Source organism: Rhipicephalus microplus, chromosome X (genome assembly GCF_043290135.1).
Source record: "Rhipicephalus microplus isolate Deutch F79 chromosome X, USDA_Rmic, whole genome shotgun sequence".
In the NCBI taxonomy this organism is placed as follows: domain Eukaryota; kingdom Metazoa; phylum Arthropoda; class Arachnida; order Ixodida; family Ixodidae; genus Rhipicephalus; species Rhipicephalus microplus.
The window spans coordinates 8,698,439-8,711,767 of NC_134710.1; the positions used below are offsets into that span (position 1 = coordinate 8,698,439).

At 44.9% G+C, this 13,329-nt stretch overlaps 1 protein-coding gene across 1 annotated transcript in view; it reads left to right on the top strand.

The window, feature by feature from the left end:
• Window positions 1-13,329, top strand: part of LOC119175649 (prolactin-releasing peptide receptor) — an 82,322-nt gene that overhangs the window by 46,028 nt on the left and 22,965 nt on the right. Inside the window, exon 2 of the mRNA XM_037426569.2 lies at window positions 8,958-10,164. Coding sequence (XP_037282466.1) covers window positions 8,967-10,157 — 1,191 coding nt within the window. The 5' untranslated portion in view covers window positions 8,958-8,966 and the 3' untranslated portion in view covers window positions 10,158-10,164. The remainder of the gene's footprint in view (window positions 1-8,957; window positions 10,165-13,329) is intronic.

The window sequence follows — 13,329 nt, forward strand, 5'->3', positions numbered from 1 at the left end:
AGAGATGGGGGAGGGGAAATAAAGATGATAGGAAGAAGAGAGCAGAGAAGGAAAAAGTGAAAGGCATGGCAAGAGGACGTCTTGTCAGTGCAGTCAGTACACCGGAGTGAAAGCGTTCCGCGAGGTTCGCAGATGCGCAGAACTTGAGGAAGGTTTGGAGGGCTTGCATCTTTGAGCGCGCGGGAAGAAAGAAGTCTTCCACCGTTGCGCCGCAGGCAGACCGAGCAGGCGATAACGGTTCACCATCACGCATCGTTCTGCTGCCAGGGCAGGGCAAGAGCGAATAATATGCCCCTGCGTTTCATGCCCCAGCGATCCATGTAATACATACGTGCACAGCCTGTTTGGAGCAGCGCTTGTAGGGCAGGTCGGTATAGTGGCAGAGGATCGCCATGTGAAGCTGGGGTGGCGTAGCAGCGAGGTAGTCGGCTTCGAAGTGAACGCTGCCCAATTCAGCTGCAGCTGAGGAGGTGAGGAAGAGAAGCCGGCACGGGATGGTTGTCCCAGTCGATGGTATGACACAGACAGCCGCTGCGAGCTGTTCTGTACGGATGTGCCCGTGGACACCCGAGAGAAAGTCAACTTCACGGTTGAGCGGGTGCCGATGACCTTTTTGCCACCAACACTGCTCTATCGCCGTGCAATGCTGTACAGGTTCTTCTAAAACAGTAACGAAAGCTCGTTCTTTCCCTATTTTGGAACGAGTTGCCATTACAAATTCCTAAATCGCAAAAGAAACTTGTTACAATTAGATTTCAAAAATGGAAACGTGTCATTACATGTGACTTTTCAATCAAAATACATTAATAATCCTGAGGTAAAATAAAGAGGCCATCTAAAACTAGTATCTATCTGCATATATCATGCGAATCGGACATCGCTGACATTACATTTACCTAAATGAATGTAAGTGACGCTCCTAGATCAATTTTTAGAGACCACTGGCAATGATACAGGCATGTCTAACTTCAAGTTTTGTGCTCGTCGTTTACAAGTTCAATACATGCAGCACTCGTCACGTTGATCTTCAAATAGGTGGTCATGATACTGCGCTTCACATATTCAAATAGATCTCCACACATGCAGTATATTAATTAAATTTCTCGCATGTAAACCGCATCGAAAGAAACAATACCTAGGCTTTTGATGAGTTCTAATTCAATATTTCAGTATTAGCACAAAATGACGTCCAGGATTACGCACTTCAGACTTAGTAGTTCCTTGTTCGCAGTGAGCTAAAACTATAACCGTGCTATGCTATGCTATGCTATGCTATGCTCTATGCAAGCTATGCTCTTCTAGCAAGCACGCAAGTTGAAGGCGAACGCAGATGCATTAGTTTCCTCGACAACCCACTTTATTAGGATGATCACTCAGATAACATATGTATACGAGGAGTGGAAAAGTCAGCCAGAATGGTATAATGCATTGCTGAGGCGCGTTTATCTTTGCTGCCGCTGTGGTATATAATTGAAAAAGGCTGTTACTTGATGTATCGGCTGCAGAGTTGGATGCGAATAATACAGTGCTATGGGTTTGTCATTGTGCTACGATATGCGCCGAATGAACATGTTACCTCTGTACATGGCATGGCTTGGAAAAAATTATGCACCTCTGTTGAACAAACACCATAAAACGAACTATATATACGAGTACTTATGACGCTCACCTTCGGGCTGTGGGTATACGGGAGTCTCGCTTTGCCGAGAATTTCTTCTACGTTTTTTTCTATGCCTTCTCTTCTTTCTATGACCCATCAGAGTCATTTCATGCTTCTGGGAGGGGAGCAAGACAGAACTAAAAGGACGGAGAGAGCGCGTTCCAGGTAATGGTAACCAAATTGGTTTTGGATCAGGATATTCCATACGGCATGCACATGTCGATCTGCAAAGTCGTATTCACATTGCCCGCCATAAAAAGATATATGCGGCTTTAGTAACTTTACACATATGTAAATCATACGGTAGTGTACAGCATCTTATCTTGATTAATGGAGTCAAGGATTACCCCCCTTCATTGTAGTATTGGTAAGAGAATTTTCAAGTGGAACAGAATTTCATTGTTTTTTAGCCGGTTTCTCTTCATGTAGGCACAAGCGAACCCGAGGTGTACCTCAGGGGTCAGTACTTTCCCCCGTACAATTCAACATCTTGCTTAGTACCAATCCCATTCAGCCAGATGAGAAAATTTATATTTATGCCGACGACATTGCTTTCTTTGCGATGGCAAACGACATAGAGTGCCTTCACAATATCTTGCATACATACTTAAATGAACTCGAACATTGGCTGGATGGTTTGATGTTGAGCCTGGATAGCAATAAATGTAATATTCTTTTTTTTTCTGTTCAAGATTCTGTGTGCTGAACTATTATTTATAAGCTCCAAAATATCCCACAAGTACAATAATAAAGTGCCTTGGAGTAATGTAGATTAAACATTTCAGCTGGCACACTCACATTGAATATATTGGGACATAAGAAGTGCGTGCAATAGGCGTATTGCGGAGGTGCAATGGGCGTATTGCAGACGCAGAAATGATGCACGAAGCGTACTCACAGGCACAAATGAAAGCTAATAAGCGTCTCAGTTGTTGCTTCACTATGTCTGAAAAGTGCGCCCTTTTCGCAAACGGAGGCCGTGCAACGATTGCAGTGACATTTGTGGGCCACGTAACTACAACGGAGTCGTTCCAGTGAAAGCCCAAGGTCATCCAAGGCGTATGATTGTCCCCACCGTGAGATGAACAAGCGCACACGTGAGCGTTCACCATGCCTCCTTTCCGCGGGGAAAAGAACTCGCGGGAGATGAGAGCGCGCGCCACCGCGTCGTGACGATGTGGCGACGCGCGCTCATTGCGCCAGCTTGCTGGTCACGCTGGAAACACTATACTTCCTCCATAGCTGCCCAACAGCGGTAAGTAGTAGATATAATTAGCTTGCCGTTTGAACGTTCAAGGAGACATTTTACTGTAACTCAGTGGTTGACATCTTCCATTCACGACGCGGAGGTTCCTTGTTCAAATCCGTGCGCCGGAGTTCTCTTTCCGAATTTTTCCTTTTTTTAAAAGCGTGGCTGTCGCACAATCAGCGTGACGTAGCACGCGGGGAAAGGAGGTTGTGCAAAGGCGCGAGGAATTTTTATAAGGTGTTGACACACTTGACCATGATTCCATCGCGCTGTGATGTTGCATGGCTGTCCACTGAAATGAACGGAAAGCTCTACCATACAGGGAGCTCGCATGCCATATTTCCTGTTATTTGCAACTGGAATATGTGTTTGTGCTACTTCAATTGTATACTAGAAGTGACTTTGAGTCATCGGTGGTTATTTATTAACTGCGCAGTAAGTGGCGTGACTGGAAATACAATATACGTGGAATGTCGCCATGGGCTCGCAATCATGGCTTCATCAGTCTCGTTTTGTCACGGGTGTGTTCGCTTGGTGCAGATGTATATGTTTTCAGTGACTTCACGCAAGACGCCATTTACTTCTGCACTATATATTGCATGTTTGCGCTAACAATAAAATCTGCTAAATGTGCAGTTGCTGTTCAGGATAACTTTACAGCGCCATGCCATGTTGCTTCCAGCAGAACTGGAATATGTGTGTGTTTTCGAGACGATATTAGAAATAACTTCCAGTTATCAATAATTTTCAATGAACGACATAGTAAGCGTCGTGATTGTCAATGTAATGTAGGGCGAGAGGCGCCATGTGGTCGTTAATTTTTTTCGTGACTTCATAAATCTCATTTGATGTCACGGTTGCGTCTATGTACGGAGGCGGATGTGTTCAGTGACTTCACGCAAGACGCCGTTTATTTCTACACTAGGTGAATTCATCTTTAAGCCACTTTTCCCGAGACAAGCAAGGACAAAAAAAGGGCAGGAGCAAATGAACGCAACATGTCAATATTGCGTCCGCTGAACATGCAGCATATAGTAGGTGTTCAGGTCCACTTCACAGGGTTCAAATGCGTCTTCAATTTTTCGCTGAATTACTCCTTGCTCGTGCACCTTAATATTAGTTGCCGTTCAGTTTATTGATATGTGTAATAGAAGTGGTGCACATGTGTGTACGGTAATTGGAAGTTGTGCACGACGTATTTATGTCTCGGTTTGGAACGCCAACAAACAAACGTACGGGCCAACTAGCATGCAGGCCCCACCGCGGTGATCTAGTGGCTAAGGTACTCGGCTGCTGACATGCAGGTTCCGGGATCGAATCCCGGCTGTGGCGGCTGCATTTCCGATAGAGGTGGAAATGTTGTAGGCCCGTACACTCAGATTTGGGTGCATGTTAAAGAACCCCAGGTGATCGAAATTTCCGGAACCCTTCACTATGGCATCTCTCCTAATCATATGATGGTTTTGGGACGTTAAACCCTACAAATCAATCAACTGGCATGCAGCACCTATACTTTACTTTATAGCAGAAAAGGAGGTGGTTCAAAAGGGACCGACAGCGCTTCACTGCCACGAGATGAGGCGCGTTCTTGAGATTTCGCTTAGCTACGACTTAAAAGCTTTCTTGTTGACATCGGTAGTGCGTGCAGCTGGGGGTTCGGTTCAATTTTTACTTCTCTTTTTTCGTGATGCGCACTTATTACAGCTTTCTCGGCACAATGCTTCTTCGATTTTTAGGAAGAAATAGCATAGCTCAAAATTTTTGAGGCGTATGCAAAAGAAACACGGCATTTCAGTAGAAAACGTACATCTTGCACTGAAAGTGCAATTACCTAATTAACGAGCCCAGCAATAAATATTATTAAGAAACCGTGTTTCACATTAATCTGAGCAGCTCGATTAGGTGAGAAGCATTTGCAAGATTAGGACGATAAGAAAAAAGCTCGGACCGCGAGATTGACGTTCTGTTTTTATGCCGCACATTCATCTGTTCCAACTGGCCCAAGAACAAGTGTAGTTCACTGCAAAAATACACACTTGTTTTCAATGTGACCATTCTCACAGAATAAGTTGTATTGTCAGTGTATGTTCGCTGAAAGTAAACGGGTTAGCAACATAATATGTGCAATGAATACGAGTTATAACATCTCCTAATACTATTTTATGTCATGAAATTTTATGCGCAATCTATCAGACACACTTGTGTTTTGCGACACGGCTAATGATCTCGCCTCAATCACCATCTAGGTCTACCTGTAAACAGTTATTATTTTAATAATGTTTCTACTCATTTTTCATATCTGACCCATTTACTCTAACGCATGCGCAGTCACACAGAGCCGAGCAAAATGAAGAATACGTTGATTGATTGATTTGTGGGGTTTAACGTCCCAAAACCACGATATGATTATGAGAGACGCCGTAGTGCAAGGCTCCAGAAATTTTGACCACCTGGGGTTCTTTAACGTGCACCCAAATCTGAGCACACGGGCCTACAACATTTCCGCCTCCATCGGAAATGCAGCCGCCGCAGCCGGGATTCGAACCCGCGCCCTGCGGGTCAGCAGCCGAGTACCTTAGCCACTAGACCACCGCGGCGGGGTCAAAGTGAAGAATACGTAGCGCGTTGCTTTCTATCACAGAGCAAAGCGAACAGATAAGGTGAAATATCCTGTCGCGTGACAGTGTTTCCACCAAACTTCGAGAAGGCTACAACAGAAACGAGTGTTCTTAGAGGGTGCGAATTCTTTGCGATTAAGTCTATGCAGTCACGACCTTTCTTAATTCGGCGTTTTTACCGCACGGAATACAAAAATGGACGAGATTGCCAGGTGACGTTCAGCCGCTGTTAATGTATACCTTCTCGCATTTGCATAACGCGTTATAAAGGTGATGAAACACTAAAGTTCAATAAAGTGGAATGCTGGGCCAGTTGGTACAACATAATGTGGAAATATATGAGCGCACAAGGTAGAAGGAAAAGCACTTGACAAGAAAGAAGCTCACTCACAACACACCTACGTACGAAAGATATGTTCCCCGACTAAACACAACAATATATAACAAAGCTACACAGACGTTTCTCCACCTATGTGGGTGACATCATCGGTATATTTTTAATCATGAACTCACCCGGCTTTTGGAAAATTTTTTTACCATTAAGTATTTCACTAATGCTAGAAGGCAGGCCACGCTGCATATTCGATGCGCGTGCACTGAAAGCGCTAGCTTGGAAGAGGTATGGCGGTTCGAGGTCACGTGATGCGAGCAAGCCAATCGCATCAGCGGCGGCGCGCAGGAAACAGATGCGATACCCTGAAATTATTCCCGTGACTCCAGGATGCCTCGGCGGCCAAGGTGACGGACCTATGCGCAACTCCGCTCCCGTATAGAGAGCATCTATACAGTAATTCAAGGGTTGTTCATATGATAGCGCCATCTAACAAAGAGGCCTGTGAACGCTCTTTCCTGAGCACAGTATAGATTGCATGGCTAGCCATTCTGTTCTTCTCAATAACATCAAAAAGAAACATAAAACAGTGTCCGCAAACTTTTTAATTGTACATGTGCCTCTCTATGATTGATATCGGGAGTATTATCAGCATTGTTTAGAGCTAGTTTTAGCGTTTCTACAAAGTATAATAGTGGTAACAATCACAAGATCGAAGGTGCCAGCGCTTTGGAGGTTTCTGGCCTGGTCACAGTCGAGCTTTTCCTCAAGAATCACTCTACGTTGTTAGCGGCATAGTTTACTCTAAACGAAACACCGGGGCTTTTAGTTCAAGACCAATTGGCCCGTTTCATGCAGCACAAAAGCCAAAACATAAACACAAGCACGTCTTCTTTGGCCCATATCTCGTTCCGCGAGACTGTTGAAGGGTACATCGTCGTCACTGTCTGCAGACTTCGCGCAGCGTAATATAAACCCTATGAAGAAGAATTGTGGATAATTGCCAGCGTACCTCAGTGGTAGAGCATCGGAAGCGTTATTCAAAGGTCACAGGTTGGGATCCTGCCAGTCGCAAGTAATCTTTTCATCTACTTTTCTTCACTTCAAGACTTTTCTTCACTTCAAGATTGCTTCCAGCAACATCCTCTATGCTATCCCTGGCAGTATTGTCTGTTAGTTTTTATTATGATCTTTCGAACAAAGAAAAAGAGGCCTTAACGTTACACTTCCCTTCATCAACATTAAAAGTTCTTTTACGGCATAATCCTGTCGTAACGTGCATTCGAGGAAAAGGAAATACGCATAAAAGTGTGCGTATCTTCCACACCATGCCTCGCCAAAAGCCGTCGTGCCGTTATTTTGAAAAGAAGAAAAGCGTCACCGAGTCTATGTCCACCCCCTATCCATGCGGACTGGGGTGTTCAGGTCTCGGCATTTCGTTCGCTTTTGTTACGGTGCTCCGTATTCTACTTCGACGCTGCCTAAATTCATGGTTGACAGGGTTTTTATTGTCGACGCCGGCGGTAGTGTCTGCACAACGTGCAAACTCTTGTGGGATCCCTAGGCAGCAAAGGCTGTGTGTACTGAACGCGAGACCTATGCTCTTCCGAAATGGTAAAAGACAGCACGATTTACGTGGTGGCGCAACTTCAAAGAGCTCGACGACAACTTGCAGTGTGTTTGACAATCGACACACGTAGAGCAAATGCATGGGAAAACAAACGGTACAGTGTTGCGAGCAACCCTAGCAGCATTACTGCAAACATGCCTGCAGGTACACGGGACCAATAACACAAAGTCGAAACATTTTTTGTTGTTTTATGTGATTAAATTACAGTTTAAATACGCACACGTATGACTGAGAATGTTTTTAGAAGGAAGACGAAGGGGAAAACCCTATTTTCAGAAAAGACTGCGTTTCCAACGAAATAGGGCAACGCTACGTGGTCGGGCCCCTTTGAGTTCTTTGAGCCCTATATAATCATCATCATCATCATTTATTAACTCTCAAATGCCCATGCTGTGGTATTTCATAAGGAGGGTATATACACAAGAGAAAAAGAACGTTCAAACAGTCAGTTATAAAGAAAAAGCAGAAATTTAATTTAAATAAGTGGGTGAAATTCGTAACAGTTAAAATACACATAAATGAATGTTGTGTCTTCGGGCCTTTAGGGTAAATAAAATGAAAACAAAAAGTTGATTTACAAGGGCAGGACTGGACAGCATTGCCTATTTTTGTTGTTATCTTGCTCTTTGGTGTATCCCACGTGGTGTGGTACAGCGTCGGAGTAGACGCGAAATCTTGCATGCATAAAAGGTGCATCCGTGCCTCGTGAGCCCCTTGCGGCTTCCACCCAAAGCTTTTAAAATTGCCGCGTGACATCCGCATAACTCAGTTTTCGTTGAACTCCCTTTATGAAGATTTCCATATAAGTTTAACGGGTTCAGTGTTAGCCGTGTCGCAGAACTAGCGCCATTCGTGTCAATGTACAGACACCTCTGGCTCTTTAGAGATTGCAAATGGAGTAATTAAGGCATGAAACACCCGAAACATGCCTCTTGTCCGGAAAACAAGGGGTTGTGCAAATGTCTTGGTATAGTGCGGGGGGCGTTACAATCCTAGGCGTCGCAAAGCGCCAGGTCCGTGAAATAAAGATTGCGAAACAAAAAACGATAAATACAGTGATTCAATGTATATATCACCAGTCGCGTATTTTGACAAAGGAAAGTGCTTGACAAAGGAAAATTCTACAGTACGTAATCAATGAGTAAACGATGGAGGATCGCTCCTGACGACAGCGTCACTGCAAACTCGGCATCGCAAAGGCATGAACAGTTTCCAAAGTGACGCCATAACTTTCGAGAAGGTCATTCAAGCGACAGTTTCTGGTGTTTCCCGGTCTTCCCGGCGCCAGAGAACACCTTTGAATAATTCAGTTTTCCAAATGAAATGATGCCGAAATAACGAGCTCTTACTGATTATATGGAACGGCATGGTGTACCTGTCGAGAGCGCTCATTTTCTACTGCAATGAAATACCAAATTTTCCACACGTTTTGGCGATTCTAACTTGACCATGTTTTGTGTGTTTTTCAGATATTCAAAATGAACGGAAGTGCCAAAGGAGCCGAACTGAACATAGAGCAGATTCCTGACAAGTACATCGGATATATCATGCACTTCATGCTCAAGTTCCAGAACGACACGTCCGAGTTCAGCAGGCCCCAGTTGCGGCGTACATTCCGCACCTCTTACCCGCTGTTCCTTGTGCTTTACGGCTCGCTGTTCGTGTCATCTCTAATCGGAAACGGATGGATGGTGCTTCACATTTATCGCGAGAAACAGCCGCGAGAGACAGTGTGCGTTTACCTTTTTGCCAACGCACTCAACGACATCTTCAAGCTGCTCGTGGTGATGCCCATCACTCTTGTGACTCTCTTTCTGCATAACTGGGTCTTTGGCAGTTTCCTGTGCTTTGCGTCACCTATTGTTCAAGATTTTCCTTTCTACTTGACCTTGCTGACGTTCGTGGCAATTGCTTGCGACCGGTACCGCTATGCTATGAACCCGATGAAGCGCCAGATACCCCCACCGTTGTGTCTGCTCGGCGTCTGCTTAGTGGCAGGTATCTTAACCCTACCATATGCTGCTTACACAAAGTTTCTCGACTTGGAGCAATACTTGGGGCATCAGTTCCGGGGTACGGGAATCTGTGCCATCAACTTGACGGAGAACATTGAAGAGTACATCCGCGGCTTGTTCATAGTTCTGTACGCACTACCCGTCGCACTAGTCATCTACCTGCACGTGAAGGTCTCGGTCGAGATCAAGGCTCAGGAGGCTTCACTGGCCCTGCACGCAACCTATCGACGCGAGAGCAACGGCGAAGAGGCGTCCGTCTGCTCAGTGGCGTCGTCGTCCATGGCGCCCGAGTCGGTGTACAGCACACGCTCGTGCGCCGCCTTTCCAGCGGCGCGCCGTTCGCCCCCCGGCGGCGACGCTCTCGACTGGCTCAAGGAGCGTCGCACGCAGAACACGGTCATGATGATGGTGACCGTGTACGCCGTGTGCTTGCTGCCGCTCAACGTGCTGCGCCTCATCGTGCACGTCGTCCACGAGGGGCCCGAGCACAGCGTCCACTTCGACCTGTCCTTTGCCTTCGCTGTCCTCATCGCCTTCCTGCCCACGCTCGGCACACCATACCTGTTCCGTGTTTGGCGGCTTAGCCTGGATGCGTGCCAGTACAGCAAGCTGCAGCGCGCAGGCCGCAAAGGACGCTGCGGCTCCAGGGCCTGATTCCTCCGTGAGTGATTCCTCTTACTCTATAGCGCATATCGAAATAGATACCAATTTCAGGCGCGTAAAAGTGATCGACTTCATAGAGCATGGACGAAAGAGGAAAATTAGAGGTACACCGAGAAATCTTGACTACTGATTTTAAACAGTGGCGAACAACGTGGGGATCAAGAGACAAGTATTGCTATCTAAATATTATGAGTGTGGTGTGATGATAAATCTTGATTAATTTAGGTTATTGTTGTAATTTTAGCTTGATTTTCAACTGGTTGCGTGCTAAGGAAATCAAGTGATGTTTAATGGATCGTCCTTGTATGATAAACTGTAGTACTTGACATGCGTCTAGGGCAATATAAATAATTGTTTATGCCATGTTTAGGGTAAAGCCCTGCTCAACGCGTGAGTGATCACATCTTAGATCAACACCTAGATGCTATAGCTTTGAGTAGAGCGTGCCTTCTATGCGCTGTTTGCGAGATATCTAGTCCAGCAATAAAGTCGGTACTTACTTAAAAAAATAGACTTCACTAGCACCGTGGCAGGGAGTTTTTTGGGGCATTTTTCTACTTCAATTACAGACTTCTAAAGTGTGGCAATATGCAGCAGTTTTACATTGACAATTCCTTTAGCACTGGAAAAGAAATGAGAAAAAATCGCGTAAATAGGAACTGTGAAATTTTGTGTAACTTTCTTTTCACATCTAACAGGCAGCTTTCCACCAGATTTATTGAACACTTCTGTGCAGCTTCAATAGAGCAGCTCCCACTAGCTACACAATTGAGAAACATGTATAGATTATGGTTAATGCAATAGTAGCATAAACTAGAACCCTGCACGAACTAACGCTAACTTCGAAAAGCCAGTCGAACGGGTGGATGAAACGCTTTTCCACAGGCATGCGTCAGGTTCGAGCCTGACAGCTCTTGGCTGGCGTGAGACTTGCATGCGAGAGTTAGGCGTACCTTTTTTATTCTTTTTCATCTTTCGTACCAAAGCCATGACAATAGACACGTCTGGTTTTGCATAAGCCACTCAAGGCTTTCACCTCGATAAAGAGAAAACAGGAGGGCACGAGAGGCAGTCTTGTAAAACAAATCGAGCAAGGAACAAGTCAAAAACGAGGAACCATACAGGCGGCAGCGAATAAGCAGTCACAGAAAAAAAAAGGTGAGATAACATGCATCATTCGGCATTTATTGTAGGAGAATTATTATGCAGAGCAAGACACACCAAAACGCGCAAATAAAGCAGTAAGTGCAGGGGAACGCATTACGCTAAAATGCACTCATATACAGTAATTGCACATTCAGAAAATCTAAACGTGTTTTGGTGCATATAAAATATAAAACAATACAAAAAATTTTGTTGTGAGATAAATGAGCTAATTTTACGGCTTTAGACTAATTTAGTAGCAAAATACTTATTGTATTTTGAACTGTACTAGGATATAAAGGTTGATTTGCGAACATCCACGATTTTTAATGCCGGTATTTTGTAAGTAAAGTCTTACTTTCCATAATTTATAGGTGTTCGTGGTGCTGCTCTTTGCTTATTACGCAGGGGAGGGGCCTCAAACACGCGGCCCACACATGGCTGTCTTCGCAGCAGAGTTATGTTTAATTCCTTAATAAGTAAGCTCGTGCGCTACACAGGCATGAGTGGTCTAAAGCATCGTTTCCACGAGGTACCCCGCATGGCCACCATGCGTTGAAACATGACCATGAAACAAAAACCGTGTTTCGAAATCGGCATCCATTTTGGGCATCGACATGTTTTGAGAATCCTGGCACCAAATCTCCTCCAGAAGTGACCTGCATACAAGGTCGCTCACAGTTTCGTTTCTTCCTTACTGGACTAAATTAATCTAGCACCCCTGCGGCTGAGACGAGTTTGAGACCCCTGACGTGGGACAGGTTATGTTTATGTACGTGCAGTAGGAGTCATAAAACTGACTGCCAAATTATGTACAATAAACAAATGATTAATTGGTAAGCCGCTTGGGTCATCAAAATATTTATTGAATATTCTTAGCACGTTTTTTTTTTCGATTCTCTCCAGTTTGTCGTAAGTCGTAGTCGTTGTGGTGCCCCAATTATACTCGCGGACAACTTCTCTTGCAATGAAGGAAAGGCTACGGAGGCAAGCAGGGCGTCAGCCACCGCTGAAGAACATAGTCCCAAGTTACGTCCGTGTTTAACGCGTGAAATTAATAAAAACAGCATTACTTTATTTTCTCCCTGATTCTGTTTATGAAAAGGCGATGTGCGCACCAAGAAGATACTTATATTTGTTTGAATTAATTCTGTGTCATTTTACGTTTCTGCGCCTGTGAAAACATCGCACATTTTACCTGCACATCACAGTTTAAATTCGTATTCGTATTCAGCTGTCGCTCATCGCCCGTCAGCTATTTCGACGACTAACCGAAGAAATTTGTGGTGAATTTCACGCAATATTACTGTATAAAAAAACGAAACAAATAGATTGCAGTGTTCTTATTCGAACACGGCCGTCATTCGAAGCGCGTGCCGAACCGGACTACTTCTCGGAGGAGTACACATGCACGCAGTCGTTGCACCCCCGTAGCTTTCCCTTGATTGCCAACAAATGTTATCCGCAACCACAGTGTGCGAAACGACAAACGGGAGTGCTAATGTGCGTAATTTACCGTCTCCGGCAAATGACAAGAAATAAGATGCCACGATCTGAATATTAAGCCAACTGCCCTGCTGAGTTATGAGGCGAAGCATCACAAGTCTCGGAACTGATGTTTTTTCGAAAATCTCCGACATTGATTTAATCCTGCGAGTGATTACACTACCGTTCTACCCTAGGCAGATTGTGCAGTGCCCCCCGCCGCGGTGGTCTAGTGGCTAATCTACTCAGTTGCTGACCCGCAGGTCACGGCATCGAATCCTGGCTGCAGCGGCTGCATTTTCGATCCTGTAGGCCTGTGCGCTTAGAGCCGTGTGCTGTAGACCCGTGTGTTTAGATTCGGGTGCACGTTACAGAACCCTAGGTAGTCAAAATTTTCGGAGCTCTACACTACGACATCTCTCATAATCATATGGTGTTTTGGGACATAAAACTCCACATATCAATCAATCATACAGTCAATCAAACAATTAATGAATGAATGAATCAATCACATTCTGCAGTGCTATTAGGACAT